Source organism: Athene noctua, chromosome 12 (genome assembly GCF_965140245.1).
Source record: "Athene noctua chromosome 12, bAthNoc1.hap1.1, whole genome shotgun sequence".
Lineage (NCBI taxonomy): Eukaryota > Metazoa > Chordata > Aves > Strigiformes > Strigidae > Athene > Athene noctua.
In genome coordinates, this window is record NC_134048.1 from 15686767 (window position 1) to 15704802 (window position 18036).

The following is an 18036-nucleotide window of genomic DNA, read 5'->3' on the forward strand; positions in this document are numbered from 1 at the left end:
TCATTCTCTGCATAAGTCTGTTTTTTGAACAGGCATTCTCCTCTGTAAGTCTTTCTATTTCCTTCTAGGTGGCTAACTCCTAATTTACTATGAACATAATGGGAGAATCATCATCCTTTGCTTTCCAGCTAACAACAGTAATGTTAAAACATCTTGCAAACTGTTGAGTAAGTGCAGAAACCCCACTGCAAAAGCATTCTCATCAGCTTTGCCCCAGGGAAACTGAAACACCTACTCTGAAGCCTACTGAAGGACCCCACGCACCCCCCCTTGCTCTGGGTACTTCATGGAGGCTGCTGCTAATAGGTATGTCTAGCCCTTGATCACAGGGGCTGCAACAGATAAGGGAACAGAGCACAGGCTTCCAGATTTCCAGCTGATACTTTTAATCAGGCAGTTGGGATCCTGGAGGAAATGAGTCCAAGTCTGTGTAATTCCTAGATAAGTGAAAGCCTGACTTTGCTCTGTGAATCAGGCAAATGTCCCACTGACTTCGGTAAGAGCTTTTTGAAGAGATGGGTACAGGCAGGATCTGACTCACCCTGTGCCAGAGGCAGGTAGTGTTACAGCATCTGAGTAATGTTAATAAGGCTGAAATATCCTGAATCTTTCAATGCAACAATGTCTCAGTAATGTAAGTATATGATATATCATATATAGAGAGATTAAACTATATATAACAACTGCACAGCGTGTGGTTATATTTTTGTAAAGGGAGTTTCTGGTGATTATAAATTAAGATAGCACTTCTCATATTACCAAGATCCAAAGATAAAAATATCACTATATAACAAATGCAAATATTGCATGTATTTTATTTTTATGATACTGAACGATGACAACAAGCACAAGCAGATAGTTGTTGGTCTAAGTATGTTAACAATCTTCAGCTAAGGGTCCTTTTATTCCATTTCATGCTTTTTTTGAGCTGATCTTTTAGAGAAATTTATGGAGCAGTCTCTGAGAAAATTTTTTGTACTGGGAAGATTTCTGACAACCTTTCAGTCCTCATTAAAGATTGTTTTTTTTTTTCCTTTGGGTAGACAGAAATTTTTTGCAGGGATGAAAGCAGAATAGCTAAATTTGTGTCTAAATTTGGCTTGCATTTTTACTTATTTATAATAAAAACATCAACAATAGTGCCATTGTTTTCTTCTATATAGGCAGCTATAAATAAATGGGAGAGTTCACAAAAAAAAATCAAGGTTTCCCTTCAATACTCCACATGATTAGAAAAGAGCTGAAATCTGGTCTCTGGATTTTTGCTGTAGGAAATAACATGATTAGTTGTGTGAAGAAGATTTGTGACTGTGGGTCAGCTAAAATGTCATTTATAGTCCGCTTACCCCCTAGGTGTCCCCAGGATGTCCTATCACAGCCTCTGCCAGTGATATCAGGAATAACTGACCTTCACAAGATCACAGAGGCTGAGCATGGGGGAGAGAGGGGACATATATGAAAGTCATAAACCAAAATGGCATTTGCAAATGGAAACAGTCACATTTCCTTTGGGCACAGGGACAGGAATCAGCAAAGACCTTCAGTAAAAGAGAGCTCAGTGGTTTCAATAGCATAAATAAACCTCTGGACAAGAGACAAAATCATTACTATTATCTAGCAAACCTTTATTCTAAATGGAGTATTAATTTCCTATTGGTCTAATTTATGACACACTCTGAAACATTAGCCAGGTGCAAATTCTCCCCATTTCTTAAGCTGGTTCCCTGGTGGTTCACCTACACAGGCACTTTAAGTGTAGGGATGAATGGAAAGGGTTGTACGGATAATGCGGATCAATGGCTGTCTGAAGAGTGTGACTGAGAGGTGATGCCTTTTCTCACCACTCTGAGCCAACCCCATGAAAATGCATGTCAGTCCAGCCACGTAGCCTTGCTAGTGTGGCTGCAGTTGAGCTGGCCAGCAGTCACAGCAGAAATACTCTGACATAAGAGAAGGCAGTCGCTTTTCATGGGCTCAGCGTGTGCAAGGAGCATCTACAGCTCTGGTGTCTGCAGCTGGTAACCTTAGCACAGCCCCATGGCCTTGTGCTCTCCTGGTGTGACCCTGGGCCCACTGGATAACCCAGCAGCAAGGCACCAGACACGGTCCTCTGGGTGCTCATCCCCTTCAAGGGCAGAGCACTACCAAAGAGATGATGTGTGGACTACAATCTATGGGTTAGCCCTGAAGGATGCAGGAGAAGACAGGGATGCTCCTTGAGGAGCCTCATGGGAGTGAGCGGACATCTCTGAAGGGCAGTACAGGGACTAAGAGCTGTGGATGCTCCCAAGCCCCTCCATCTGCCTTAAGGGGAGAGGGGCAGTGAACATCTTTTCACTTCTACCCGTTTATATGGGCACAATAAATTTCACTCTATATCCCTTCAGCTGTCCAGGGGCAATGCATTTCCCAAGAGCAAAGGGGTTTAGGGTGCCTCTGGATGGGTTCAGCTATGAATGGTTTGAGAGGATTACATACAACTATAATAAACAAATAAAGCTGTAACACAGCTCCTACAGGAGCCTCCTGATAATGATTTAGCTGTTGCCCCCCAACAGGTCTCCTCACTTTGCTAGTTTTTGAGGATGGATTTCCGTGCTGGAAAAAGCGGGGAGGGGGCGGCATGTTTTTCCGAGGGAGCCCCAGGGAGGCGCTCAAGCTCCCCCCTGCCCCGGGGTGCCGGGGGGGACAGCCCAGCCCAGCCCCGCATCCCAGGGCAGAGCCGCTATTGCACCCGGGGTGGGGTGGAGAAAGAAGAGAAGAAGGAGACACCCCCACGGCCCCAGGCAGGGGGCTGCAGGGGCGGATTTCAGGCCGGTGGTGGGAGGAGAAAGCGGCGCCGGGCGGGTTTATACGGCGGGCTGGCGGCGGTGGGGCAGCGCCGTGTCCTGCCCGGAGCCATGCGGGGCCGGGGGCTGCTCTGCGGCATCGCCCTCTCGCTGCTGCTGCTGCCGATCCGTGAGTGGGGGGTGCCCGGCCCCGGGGGGCTGCCCTGGCCGCCCCCCACCCTGCACGAGGGCTGCAGGAGTCCCGGGGGAGGGAGGGAGGATGGATGCATGGGTGGGTGGTTTGGTGGGGGTATCCTGCGTCCCCTACAAGCAGCGCAGAGCTGTCTCCCCCCACCCCGGCTTCGTGTTCTTTCGCTGGCGGGGTGCGGGTGGGGTCGTGAGCGGCTCCTCTTGTCTCTCCGCAGCGGGAGGGGTCTCCGCCGGCGGGGAGCCGCAGCCCGAGGTGGTGGAGCCGCGCTGGGCAGCCCTGGGCAGCCTCAGCAGCGAGAAGGTAAGGTCGCGCCCAGCCCTTGATTTCTATTTTGTTTTCAAACCTCCGCATCGTTTCCAGGGAAAGGAACGATGTCGCGGTTAGCACGGCACCTCGCGATGTGCGTTTTGCTTTAGGCGGAGCTCTGTGACGAGCCGCGAAGCCGGTCGGCAGCACAGGGAGCCGCCGCGGCTCCCGATGCCGGGGCAGGGCGGGCGAGGGCTGGCACATCGCGGGCAACGAGCCCGAGGTGGCTCCTGGCGACTCGCATCTGCTCTGTGCGAGGCCTTCTTGTAGTCGTCTGTCCTCTTGCTGTGCCTTAAACCTCAGATCAAGCCTACCTGATCCATGTGCCTGTGAAAGGCGAGTGGGGCAGTACCGCAGTGGCATTTAGGGAACAGCTGCATGGAGGTGTCTCCTTTAGGAGGAGATGAGCCCCAGCTGTGAGGATGCTTCACTAAGAAAAGCCAACCAGCAGCTCAGGTGTGTCTTAATAACAGTGTTTTAGGCACCATATGAATCGGTATAGGACTCGCTCCCACTTCTCTCGCGTGGACGGATGAAGTGTGTCAGTAGCCCGCAGCCGTTCTGAGAACTGCTGGGATGTCAGAGAAACATCCACAGTAAACCGCAGGTCAACTTCCCAGCATTTGCATTGCCACAATCAGGAAGCTATCAGTTGCATAATCGAATGAAAGAGGAAAATCCAGACGGTATTTGTGTTGTGAACCAGAAAAAGGGAAGCTGCAGCATCATACTAAAGAAAAATCATGGCTGTAAGAAAAATCTCCCTCTAAGAGGTGTTATTTGGGGGTTTATCTTCACTTTATATGATGTGACTTTCTAAAACTTTTTATTGTGTCATATTAAAAGAAAAGCTACAAGGACTCTCTCATAATCTTAATTCCTTTAAAAATGTCCTTGCACTGCTGCCTGGAAGCTTTTTGTTCTATTATTAATAGTGATACAGATACATCTGGACAGCATTTCCACTCATACAAATTTGCTGGGTCTCGGGGGTCGTATGTAGTTTGCTTCAGGCAAGTTCCTGTTGGCTCTAAAACCAGTGTTAGCAAAGCTTATGTACAGCTGGAATGTTTCAGTTACACAGCGATTGATGGACTCTGAAGTAGTGGGATTGTGAAGGAGAAGGGAGGGCGTTATTAGTAATAATGACGTTTGCACAACCTTTTTGAAGAGACTTTTATGATGATGGAGACCCTCAGACACCACCACCCCCCAGTTACGGGCAAAGCAATCTCCATTGCTTACATGTTAGTTAGCTAAACAACAGACCTACTCTGAGATGTACTGAGCACCTGTGATTCAGTAAACTAAACTCAGCCCCTTGGAATTAGCTGTTGTGTATATTAAATGTATTAAGCTGTTTTGCATCATCTGTGTGAGCTTAGTGAGGTGTTCTGGAGACTGAAGATGAAAAAAACCCAGAATATGAGCAGGGAGTTGCTGAAAAGAGAGCTTGGAATTGATGAAGTGGCAAGCAAGTGCATCTCTGGGCTGACCTTTCATCAGAACATCCTATTCAGTCAGCCTTGCTTTATTTTGCTTTCAGTTAATCTGTTCTGCAAAATCCCCTCCAACACTGAACTAGGAAGTACTATGGGTTAATCATCTTGCCAGTTTTTATGATTTTTTTTTTTTTTCTTCCAACTGAATGGAGAAGTCTGTTCTTATCAAATGGGTTATTTCTCTTCTGGGGAGTTTATTCATCCATTGCCTTTATGTGAAAGCATTCAGACTCAGAAATCCCCAGGTGACCTTAGCTAGTGGTCCTGCTTTGAGGGAGGTAAAACTGAAGAACTCCAGAGGCCCTTCTAGTTGGTCCTCTAGAAACCATATTCTATACTTTCAGTCTGTTGACTTTTTTAATATTTAATTTTATTTTTAAAAAATATTTAATTAAATTTTAAAGCCATATTTTTAAAAAAATTATGTTTTAGTGTATGCATCTGTCATTGCACTAAGAAATTAGGGCCCTTTCTGTTAACACCAGTGAGCCTTGGGGAGCTAGCTCTCCTGTGTCCTCATTTGGAGCTGTAGGCAGATTGCAAACCAGGGCTGTGCCCGTGTACTTGAACACAGTAGAAAGTTGCTGTCATGGTTTCTAGTCCCTTGGCAGCCTGGGACTAATATAAGAGCAGCTGTGAAATACTGTCTGAACAACAGCTAGAGCCTAAAGATGGGACCCTGTTGCATGCCTTTTATTGACATTTTCTGTAAGTAAAGAAACTATCTGAAAATCTCTGGAAGAGGCATGATTCCTCCTGTCCTGAAATAGTCTCCTAAAAATGGCTTTTTCTGCTGTAACAACAAAGGAAGCTTTGGTTAACTAGTTCATATATTTGACTTGGAAAGCTCTGGGGCAAGTTGGGACATCCTGTGATGTGGTCCTGAGCATAGTGTACAGGAGAAGGGGGTGCAGTGCACCCCTCCCATCCAACTGCACCTCCAAGCGCTCCAGCACCAGGACTTGTTGCCTCATCTGAGCCTATTTATTATTCCTCCTGAGACACCAGGGCCACTAGCTCAGGTCCCGCATCCCACCGGTGTGCCTGTACAGCTGCCTGGTGCTGTGTGGCTGTGCTGAGGGGATGCGGCAGCATGCCTGGGGCTGGGAGCCACCACAGCCTGGCCCTTCCCTTCCCCAGCACTCCAGGTCTGAAGGTAGGAGGAAGGCGAGGAGTGGTTTAAGGTCAGCTGCAATTTCCAGGAGAACAATTTGTGTTTCTGGATGTGTTCATAATTATGATGCTGTATGAGTAATGGGCACTGTCTCTTTTGCACACAGCATCCATTCAGAGCTGAAGTTAAGGTAAAGGCAGAAGGCCAGGAGCTCATCTTGGAACTGGAGAAAAATGGGTAAGTGTGCTTGTACCTTGCATTGTGGTCTCACTAAAATAATGAACGAGGATTACAGTGAAGTCAACAGGAAAACCTCCACTGACTTCAACAGGGTTTTGATAAAGACAGGATGAGGAAATCCTTTTTTGGATTTCAAGGTTATTCCAGGTCTGAGTCCCCACTGATGTTAATCAGCCAAGCAGTACTGACTGTAACAGAGCTTTGTCAGCAAAAAGCAGTCCATGACTTGGCCCTCAACATGTAACTTATTTTTGCATCATATTTCTTACAACATTAACTAGAAACTGTTGCTGATATGAAGTGCACTATTTCCAAATGGCTCAGTGCTTTAGCATCAGTGTGACTCTAATGAGAATTTCATTTGCTGTGATCCAAAGATGTCCTGCTCTGTTTCCTAGGAGAAAAGGTCTGATGGTTTCAATTCCATTAGTGCCCTTCATGCTAAAGTAGACTGAAAAAAATGCTTTTGCATTAACTGAAATGTAACCTCCTCTCAGGCATGATACCGCAATGCTGTGTGATATCATAGGTTGTGAAGTGTATTGAATTCAGCTGAAGCTGCAGGAGATTAAGGTAGGTAGAAGGATGTGATCTGGAGGCTGCTGCAGAGGCTCTCTGCCCTGTGAGCACATGAGTTTCCAGTGGTGGAACAGCAGCTGGAAATTTAGCCACAAGAAGCTTGTCTTTGCTAAGCAGTCCACTTGTGCTGTTGGTGTTTTATTTATTTTTAAATAAGCCTGAAGATTTATATATGGAAACACAACCAAATATTTGTCTGCTAGAATCAGTAGGAATAATAACCTTGTAATAACGACCCTCCTTATATTTTAAACATCCCAACCACAGAGCTTCGGGGCTTAGTTTTCCTCCTGGAAGAGTGAAGTGTCAGAAGATCTTATTAGTTTTGATGGCAGTACATAAACCTAAATGATATTCAGGGTGTTTTGGAGGAAAACCAGATTTTTCTTGGCACTGTCTGCAGTAAAGACTGAAATCTGATGGCTGATGAAAGGTGAGAACATCCTACAAGGTGTTTTCTGTAATAGGCCACATAAGCTACTGGGAGTTTCAGTGCTGCAAAAGCTGGACACGTTTCCCAGTCATGCACCTGTGTAGAACTAAACAGAAACAGCTATAAATCCTGTGTGTTTTGGCATCTCCCAGCAGGAAAAATGGAGAAATGGTAGAAGAGACCAGGCACCATAAACACTGCTAACTCAGTCCTGTCCAACGCAGGAAAAGTGACTGTGGCTGATGGCAGTAGTCAGCAATGCCAGTCTCTGCACTGAACCTGGAAGCAGCGTAACTGCTAGTGCTGCTGGGGGTCTCTTTCCTGGTGGAAGGACCCTCAGGTCTTGCGTATTCTGCAATCACTATGCAAAGGTGAATTTATTTCTGGCACAGTAGAAGCTGGCAAGAGCAAGGATCCTTGCTGAATTAATCCATTTGTGCTCCAAGCATGATGACATAGCCTCCAGGTGCCCTGCAGGAGCCATGCCATGCTATTTCCAGTTCCGGACAAACTCATTGCTAGTGTTAGTAAACAGAATTATAATAATAGAAGGTTTCTTTTGTGTTTATTTCCTGAAATGCATTTTCATTCGTTGAGATGTATACACACAAGCTTAAGTGTGCTCACAGACTTCCACTGCAGGATGAATTGTCTTACTAGGAACTGATGAAATACAACAAGTGGTTTGGAGTTCCTTATTTTTATTTTCTGTGGAAAATGTAAGCGATTCATAGATAGCTGTGCTTCACATGGGAGTCCTGCCAGGCCTCAAGTCCTTCTTCAGGAAAGGTGATTGTATAATCCCAAAATGCAAGCCTGAACTTGATTAGATGAGAGGCTCTGGAGAGCCATCACTTTTCAGAGAATTGTGAAGGTGCAGAAGTAGTTTAGAAACACTCAGAAGAGAAATGATGAAACAAACAAAAACATGAAGTCCCCGGGGGCCCTGTGGGTGCTGTAATTATCAGCATCCATAGAGCACTCCTAAGTGGAGGCAAACTGCTTCTCCTTGTCAAAGCATGCAGCAAGGCAGAGTCCAGCCTGGGGTTGCTCCCCAGCACCCAGGATCTCACCACTGCTATTGCTTATCTTATAGGGGAGCCTGACATTCTAGCTGAGGTTTGGGGTACGGAGTAGCTGCAGCATCAGGAACAACTTCTCTGCAGGGTTTGTTGGGCACCCAGACAGCGGGAGAGAAGGTGAAATCCCCCAGGTGGGAAGTGTCCCTTCAAAGCTGTCTGCAACCTGTCTGCTCCTGGTTTCAAGTTCACATGAAAGCAGGCGTAACAGAACTGCAACTTTAAGGAATGTACCTGGGGGATTTTTAAATTAAAGTAAGTCCCAGAGTTCTGGGTTATTTATTTGACCCAGTTTAGAGGACCCTCTGGAAACCAGCTGTGCTGCCAAGGTTGGTGGTCTGCTCCCTCTCTGGGACAGCACAGGGGTGCAAATACACACGCTTTACTCCCATTTTACTCTCATATCCACATCCCAGACTCCCACCACAGAAGAAAGCATGAAATGATTGGCGTATTTTGGGTCTGTTTAGGATATGATTTACACCAGTGGTCCCCAAAGCTAGAAAGGAGATACCTCAAGCTAGTGAAACTGTTGTAAGTGATGTTCTTGGTGGATTAAGCAGCCTTGTTACACATTCACCACTCCCCTTAGGGAGAGAGAAAGCTGATGAGAATATGAGCTTGCTCTGAAAAAGGGTAAGGGGGAGGGAAAAAGAGTCATAATCTGTATGCCTTTGGTAGGGATGCATTTGCTTTGAAAGAAACATGCTGTTTTCAATATGCAGAAGAAATGTTCATGCCAAGCCTGTGATTTCATATTCCGTGTGAAAAGGACATTGTGTGCATCCACAGAGGTGAAACACAGCAATTCTTGCATATCTTTCTTCAGAACTGTGCACATCTCTGTATTTTGTAATAAGCACACATCTGAGTTTGGGCTTTGTGTATCTATGAATACAATTATTGCATTAGCAGTTAACATAGTATTGCATTATTTCCTGTTCAGGAGTTTGATAAGAAGGCAGAACTACACTGTAGTTCCAAGCTGAGTTCACAACACTATTTAACATTTCTGAATAATGATAAAAGTATATCCCCCAAACGACTCAGGCTTGTTTTAAATGACTCAAAACCATGTCCTGCAGCTGCAGAATTGGAAAGCTCAAGGCTGCACAAACAATAAATATATGGAGAGATGCCTGTAAAGCAGCTTTAAATTTGGCTGGGGCTTAGGAATGGAAGGATCTGAGTTGCAAACCTTGGATGAAAAGCGACCTTTTTTAAAGAGCATTTGTGTTTGTTAATAAAAAGCAGCTTTGAGCCAAGTAGGGAGAGGATGCTGAGATGTTCTGAATGTGTGTGGCAGCACTGCCTGGTGTGAGCCTTTTCTTTCCATTGAAGAGGAGAGCTCATACTGGCCCAGCAGCAACCTGCAGGGAATTTGTCTTCTCACCTGAGTGCAGGAAAAGTATCAACAAGACCCTCTTCTCCTCTTCCTCTTTGTGTCTTTCATGGGGAGAGCAGACTTGGGAAGATCCACTCAGATGCAAGGAGCAGTGGAGGCTTCTCCAGAAGTCACCTTCTCCAGGGGACGTCCCTGCCTGTGGGTGAATCCTGTGGGCAATGCAGGGCACGGTTGCATGTTTCAGCTGCATATTTTTGGCTGCCACCGTGCAGCAGCCGTGATGGCATGGGATACTTGGTGGCAGAGCCCCAGTGGAGATGTGCAGCAATTGGCTGAGGACACTGCAAAGAGTCTGAAGCCCATCTGGTCTGACCTCGGGAGCAATCCAGATAGTTATTTTGAGGCAGGTTGATCTGATAGGGAGCATTATCATTTCCAAGCTCTTCTGGCCCCACCTGGGTGGGTGACAAGCACTCCGGCCCCACTCAGTGCTCTCAGCGGTGCTATAAGGAATCTGTATCTCACTTGTATTCATTATACCGTTTCCTGCTTTTGCTCATTTCCAGGGCCTCTTCTGCCAACTGAGTGAGGAAGAGGGCAGGTTGCTGCCCACCTCTGAGCAGGAAGGATATATGAGATTATTCCACTGATGGGCTACATATCATCAGTGTCTAATGGGCTTCCTGTATGGGGAGGGGGGTAAGGGTTATGTAAAGGAGGGAAATTGAGTTTATCCTGCTCTACTGTCTCTTGGAATCATCAGGAAAACAAGGTTGGGACCTAGAGAGCCATATCTGCTTTTCAACCTCTTGATTCCTTTGGGATATACAGTGATTTCTCTGTGTGGGGCAGGGAGGAAGAGATGAGGAAATGGAGACCTTTAAATCTTTTGCTCCCTGACTCATTATCAACCAGTTTTCCATTTGTTTTATTTCCTTTTTCCTCTCCAGGCAACTTTTATGGTTCCCATTAGTAAGGCAAGGGGTTATGTGACAAATTTTGCTTGGGTCCTGTAATCTGATTTACACAGTGAATGTCACAGATGATGTAGATGGCAAAAAGGGATGGAAAGTCTTTAAGCTGTGATATTTTTCCAGATGTTACAAATAGGTAGTTTGGTTCCACCTCAGTAGGTGGGAAGCTACTTTTTCCTTCCAAACTGCTGCTGTACACACAATAAATGTGTCTCTGAATATATCAGAAAAGGCTCTTGAGGAAGGGAGCTTAAGAGCTCCAGGCTTTGTCTGGATAAAACTCACCAATTAAAAAAAATAAATCTGGATTTCACTGATTTTATGAAGTGCCAGATTTTGGCTGGAGGATTCCAGAGAGGTGAAATCTCCAATTTCCCACTAGTGGTGGATACAGGAAGCAGGCCTGCCTGCTCGTGTTGTCATGGGTCAGGTGGTGGTGGTGGTCAAGATAGGATCACCTCAGGAGTTGATAATAAATTCTGACTTTAGGGAACATTTAAGTGTCTGGGAGGTAAGGGGTCAAATTCCCTTTCTATCCCACTTGGATCTTGTTGAGAGGCAATGGAGTGGGACCACAAAGCTTAGATGTCAGATTTCCATCTACAGTTTCTTGGGAGAGTCAATTCCCTCCACCCCCAGATGCTGGAAGCCTGACTGGACAGACTCATTGTTATTTGAGGAAAGGGACAGGGGAAGAGATGCAAGAGATTGCACTATTTGCTTCTCTTGGTCCCACAACTGAAAAACTAAGTGTTTCTCACGAGAGCTTCATGGACCATTTAGCTTTTGTTTTTTGGGAGGAAATAAAAAATGTCTGTCTCTTAGATACTCAGGGCTGTTTAGATATTGGCAGCTGTTCATGCAGACTAGCCCCTCTGTAAAATGAACCCAAACAAAGTTGCTCATGGGACCAAATTATAAAAAATCCTTCTTGCTCCAATTAGCAAGAGCACCAGTATGCCACTGGGGCCCTCCCAGTGCCCACAGGTGATCTGTGGCTGGTGGAGACAAGCATATTGGCAGTGGTCACCTGGGATGGAGGGCTCTGAGTCCCTCTGAAACTTGTGTTAACAAGTGATGTTTCACAAGCGAGAGAAGACTACTCCCATTTATAAGGAAAATAAGGGTGAGGCTCTCCAGAGCAGCTGGGAAATGTGTGCTCCCCCAAATGAATGTGGTCATGCGAGAAAGGTCCTCGCTTTCCTCCTGCTGTTTTTGGGAGCATCTGGGTGTGCCGTGCAGCCCCTCTCCCCCATGCTGCTTCTCTGTGGTTGCTGGATGAGCTGAACATCATGTTCTTGCACCATCTTCAAGTGCCACAGGGGCAGTTGCTGGGTTTTGCCCCATGCCCTCAGCCTCCCTCTCCCATCGAATACCATTGGCTCATGTGTGAAGTACATAACCTCCCTGGCACAGCATCTCAGTGTGGCAAAACAGAGCCATGCTGCCCTATAATGTCAGCTCTGCATGGCAGGGCCCTTCCAGGGAGCAGCACAGTGGCCTGGGGATGAGGATTGTGTTTCAAACAATGATATCATTGACAGGCTGGAGCGGGACCAAGATCACTCCACGTCGGTCATCAGCAGAAACAGTCTCAAGCCATCTGTACATTATGGCACCAAGCCACTCTTCCTTCATTTGGCTTCCTCACTTGTATTTAACCCGGCTCCCAAGGCTTTCTGGGGAACAAATCCTGCCAAGAGCAGGCTATTCCATCCTCAGCTGGATGCTGAGCTGGATCTTGGGAAACAACTGATCTTGCCGAAAGCTGGTGACTGTTGGAAAGGTGTGAGGGCTTCTCTAGGACATCCTGAGTGCTCGTGTGTAGCTTACTCTGGCCTCGAACAGCCCCACGTGTCTGCAGCTGTGATCAAGGTTTAGCAAAGGAGTGGGTTCCATCCAAAGCCAGCTTTTCCTCTGACTTCAATTCTTCATGCTGATAACTCCTCTAATGAGGGACTCCATGCTGCCTTTTAGGAAGATGATGTGTGCTAGCAATTTGCCAGCTGTCTGACTGGATCTCAGAAGCTTTTAAATGATGTTATTTTGCATCCAGACTTTTGCGGCTTCATCTCAAGCTGCTGGAGAGGTAGTCACTGAGACAGAAAATGTGACAGAGAAGAAAGGATCAAATCGTGTTGTTTTTCCAGGCTTTTCTTTTCCAGCAAGGAGGTAAACTCTGTTCTTTTCTGGAAACAGTGAAGCAGGACCATTAGTGCTTTGCGGGGCTGAGCTGCCCTGGAATCAGCCATTCAGCCTAGAAGTGGTGCAGTCCTGAAATGATGGTGGATAAGGTTTTGGGGTACTAGTGTCTCACAAATCTCTCCTGTTTATCCTACAACTGATACACATGGAGAAGAGGGACAAGACTGGCTGATAACTCTGCACTCTGAGATGGAAAGAAGGCTTCTTTTCTATTTATTTACAGTTTGGTGGAAAGCTCAATGCTAGCTGAGGAAGTGAGCTGGGCTGGGAATGAACTTCCACAGGCTCTAAGTGAGATAACACCCCAAGGGTGTTGCAAGATGTCCTGTTGTCTTTCCTCTTTCCTCACTGCCCTCCCCACCACACGCCATGCAATGCACTGAGATAGCCCTTCTCAGTAGTGCTGCAAGAGCCCCAAGGCTCCCCTGCATTAAGGCAGGGGAGGGTCTTCAAAACAGGACTGTTTCAAGCTCAGAATAAGAAGCTGGACTTCTCACAGGGAGCCTGCAATGTAGGATAGGAGTCAAGTGGTGGAGAGAGACTTGAAAGTCATGACACGGCACTGCTCAGCCAGATGATGCGTGCTTGCAGCTCAGCAGCTGCTTAAATATGCCTAAAAATTTGGGCAGACTTTTCAGCTCCTTAATCTGTCTACAAGATGCTAGAGCCTGAGTCTGCAGGTAGGAAGAGATGTGCACACACTGTGTGCTGTGTGGCATTATCCTGTCCCTGGTTCTCAGCGTGGCCCTGCTCGGCACTGGGGCTGGGCAGCAGCACCGTGGGGCTGGGCAGGAGTCAAAGCACTGAGGAGTTTTATGGTCAGTGCTGGAGGAGAGAGAAAATAGCTATTCATAGTGAATGCTTTCCAAGAATAAAGGAGCAGGAAGAAAACATAAGGGTGCTTGTTTGGGAATGAAACAAGTAGGCTGTGCAAGCCTCAGCTACTGGAAATCCATGGGCTGGTGTCTCATTCCGGCTTTAGCAGCACTGAGCAGATACACACTGGTTTACTGTCTACTCTTGAGATGACAGCCTTACATAGACCAGATACCTGCCAGAGCACATTGCTCAAGGCAATTTCCTTCTAGTTAATGCAATCTGTCGATTAAACATTTGTTTCTTGCAGCCTCATGCTGAGCAAGCTATTGCAGTCAGGGAGATGAAGCGAGTTATTTTCTGTGGGATGGTGCTTGTGTGCTTATCTTCAGTTTACAGACCAGAGATAGCTGAACGCAGCAATCTTGCCTTCTGATCACTGACAGGATCTAGTGATGAGAACTAACACATCAGAAAGAAACAAAATGAGCTTTCCTGTGGTACAGTGAACTTTGAAAGTGGAGATAAAAGCTGTTGTATTCCCGACATCAAATGCTATTAAATACAACAGTGGCACACAGTTTTGTCTGACACTAAGCCATCGGTACTTGTTCAGGTGTCTGAGCCTTTGCATGCCAGATGGGGGAAGCACTTTCAAACACTTTTATCAAAGACTGCGTCTCCTGCTGCTCTGGCCTAATTTAATTAGATATTACAAGTACCAAATCCCTTATTTAAACAGAAAGGCTTTCAAGGTAGATTAGACCTGACTGACACGTACCAAAACTAAGACAGATGGAAAAATCTTTGGTTCTGCTTCTAATACAGCTTTCTTTATTCAGCCTAAAGAAATCAAGCAAAGAAAAGAAGAAAATTTTTTCTTTCTTGCAGAGCATAGTTCAAAAATCTGGTGCATGAAACGCATTAAGCAGGGATGCAGGACTGAACTGCAGCTACAGCGTTGCTGGCATCACACTGCCCAGGATGCATGTGGCACCCTCGTGGTGTGGCAAGTGTGGCACTTCAGTGCTCTGATGGCACCACAGGGTTGCTGCAGAAGTGTGTTTCATAGATGGGGCATATTCTGTGATCCTTCTCCAAATTTTTGGAAGTGAGGCCATTGTTTTAAAAAACTGTTTTAAACCTACATTTTACTGCTGCTGAGAGGGACACAGGATATGACCTTCTTGGTTTGGCCCAGATTTTGACTTACTGTACTTTTTTACATCACTGTTTAGCAAATGCAGATGTTTAAAAAGAAGGCTGTTTCCCCTGGAACCAAATCAAACCGCTTACTATTCAGTGCACAGGAGCGCCTTTTATAGACTTTTAGTCTGATCCAGGGCTGGAGACAGGGAGAATATTGTCTATATGAGGATGACACAAACAAATTCAAATTGGGGAATCAGCATTTTCCTAGGACAAAAATGGGAATTGGCTTCTGGGCAGAAGTTGAAATGCAGTGCAGACTGGTTTATAATTGTGCTCAGATTGGGGACTGGAGAGAGCCTGGATTTGAGCTGAGAACTCACACCGTGCCCAGATGTGTCCTGAACTGGCCTATGGTGTGCTTGGTACACTGGACTTGGTGCACTGAATCTAATCCCAGTATATCTGGGGCATGACTTTGCAGCAGTAAAGGAAACTCTATTCAGAGACTTGCACCCATTAAGGGAGGATGATGATGTTGAGTTTACAGGGTTTTTTTAAAGTCCTCACATAAAAATTGAATTGTTCAATTGCAGCTGTTGGATGTGTATCTCAGTGCCTGATCAAACTCAAGGACAGACTTTCCTTTATTATTTTAGAATCATAGAATTGTTTTCATTGGAAGGGACATTAAAGATCATGAACTTCCAACCCCCCCCGACACGAGGAGGAGTGCCTTCTATTAGACTGGGTTGCCCAAAGCCCCGTCCAACCTGGCCTTGAACCCTTCCATGGAGGGGGCAGCCACAGCTTCTCTGGGCAACCTGTGCCAGGGCCTCACCACCCTCACAGTGAAGAATTTCTTCCTTATATCTAATCTCAATCTACTCTCTTTCAGTTTAGAACCCTTACCCCTCACCCTATCCCTACACCCCCTGATCAAGAGTCCCTCCCCACCTTTCCTGTAGCCCCTTTAAGTACTGGGAGGCCGCTCTAAGGTCTCCCCAGACCCTTCTCTTCGCCAGGCTGAACCCCCCCAACTCTCTCAGCCTGTCCTCACAGGGGGGTGCTCCAGCCCCCTGATCATCTTTGTGGTCTCCTCTGGACCCACCTGAGCAGCTCCTTGTCCTTCTGATGTTGGTGCCCCCAGAGCTGGACACAGCACTGCAGGGGGGGTCTCACAAGTGTAAAGCAGAGGGGGAGAATCCCCTCCCTCAACTTGATGGCCACATTTGTTTTGATGCAGCCCAGCACACAGTTGGCTTTCTGGGCTGCGAGTGCACATTGCTGGCTCACAGTCAGTTTTCCATCCACTAATACCCACAAGTCCTTCTCAGGGCTGCTCTCCATCCACTCATCACCCAGCCTGTATTTGTGCTTAGGATTGCCCTGACCCATGTGCAGGACCTTGCACTTGGCCTTGTTGAACTTCATGAGGTTTGCACAGTCCCACCTCTCCAGCCTGTCCAGGTCCCTCTGGATGATGTCCCTTCCCTCCAGCGTGTCGACTGCACCACACAGTTTGGTGTTGCTGGTAAACTTGCTGAGGGTGCACTCAATCCCACTGTCCATGTTGCTGACAAAGGTGTTAAATAGTGCTGGTCCCAGTAACAACTCCTGAGGAACGTCACATGTGATACTGCTCTTCACTTGAACATCAAGCCATTAATTGAAATTCTTTGAGTGTGACCATCCTTATCCACCAAGTTGTCCATCTGTCAAATCTATGTCTCTCCAATTTAGAGAAAGAATGTGGTGCAGGTCAGTGTCAAATGCTTTGCACAAGTCCAGGTAGTTTCTCCTCCCTTATCTACCAGCACTGTAACCCTGTTGTAGAAGGTCATCAAAATTTTCAGGCACAATTTGCCCCTAGTGAAGCCATGTTGACTCTCACCAATCACCTCCCTATTTCCCATGTGCCCTAGCAGAGTTTCCAGGAGGATCTGCTCCATGATCTTGCTGGGCACAGAGATGAGACTGACTGGCCTGTAGTTCCCCAGGTCTTTTGTTTGTTTGTTTTTAGAAGTGGGGGTCATGTTTCCGCTTTTCCTGTCGTCATGAACTTCACTGGACCGCCATGACCTCTCAAATATGATGAATAGTGACTTAGCCACTTCATCTGCCAGATCCCTCAGGACCTGGGGGTGCATCTCATCAGGTCATATAGACTTGCACGCCTTCAGGTTCCTTAGATAGTCTCAGACCTGATCTTCTCCTACAGTGGGCAGGTCTTCTTTCTGCCAGTCCCCACTTTTGCCTTCTGTGTTTTGGGTGGTGTGGCTGGAGCCCTTGCCAGTGAAGATCGAGGCAAAAAAGTCATTGAGTACCTCAGTGTTCTCTATATCCCAGGTAACCAGGTCTCCTGTTTCCTTCTGCAGAGGGCCTGCATTTTCCCTAGGCTTCCTTTTATCACTGACATACCTATAGAAGCTTTTCTTGTTGCCCTTGATGTCCCTGGCCAGATTTCATTCTATCAGGGCTTTGGCCTTCCTAACCTGATCCCTGGCAGCTCAGACAGTTTCTCTCTGTTCCTCCCAGGCTACCTGTCCTTGCTTCCACCCTCTGTAGGCTTCCTTTTTGTGTTTGAGCTTGTGCAGGAGCTCCTTGTTCATCCATGCAAACCTCCTGGTGTTCTTATGTGACTTCCTCTTTGTTGGGATGCATCACTCCTGAGCTTGGAGGAGTTGATCCTTGAATATTAACCAGTTTTCTTGGGCCCCTCTTCCCTCCAGGGCTTTATCCTATGCTATTCTGCCAAGCAGATCCGTGAAGAGGCCAAGTCTGCTCTCCTGAAGTCCAGTGTAACGAGCTTGCTGCACCGTGCTTGCTGCCCTAAGGATCTTGAACTCTACTATTTCATGGTCACTGCAGGCAAGGCTGTCCTTGAGCTTCATGCTTCCCGCCAGCCCCTCCTTGTTGGTGAGAACAAGTCCAGCATAGCACCTTTCCTCTTTGGCTCTTCTATCACTTGGACAAGGAAATTATCATCAGTGATAATTGTCCCTCCAACAGATACTGGGTGGTTGAAGTCCCCCATGAGAACCAAGGCTGCTCTTATCTGTCTATAGAGGACCTCATACACTTGGTCTTCCTTGTTGGGTGGCCTGTAGCAGACCCCCACTATAACGTCTTCTGTTGCTGCTCTCCCTTTAATCCTGACCCATAAGCTCCTAGTCAGCTCCTCATCCATCCCCAGGCAGAGCTCCACTCCAGCTGGTTATGGATATAGAGGGTGACTCCCTCTCCTCGTCTCCCTGCCTGTCCTTCCTAAAGAGCCTGTATCCTTCCATTCCAACACCCCAGTCACAGGAGCCA

The 18036-nt window shown here is 46.8% G+C and overlaps 1 protein-coding gene across 2 annotated transcripts in view; it reads left to right on the forward strand.

Annotated features, from left to right (window-relative positions):
* The first annotated feature begins 2853 nt into the window (after positions 1–2853).
* The window catches only part of ADAM19 (ADAM metallopeptidase domain 19), a 39039-nt gene continuing 23856 nt past the window's right edge, over positions 2854–18036 (forward strand). For both annotated transcript variants that reach the window (XR_012634417.1, XM_074916140.1), the window contains exons 1-3: positions 2854–2958; positions 3194–3279; positions 6068–6138. Coding sequence is in view for 1 of the 2 variants with exons in the window: in XM_074916140.1 (XP_074772241.1) it covers positions 2901–2958; positions 3194–3279; positions 6068–6138 (215 nt within the window). In the remaining variant the exon portion in view is untranslated. The remainder of the gene's footprint in view (positions 2959–3193; positions 3280–6067; positions 6139–18036) is intronic.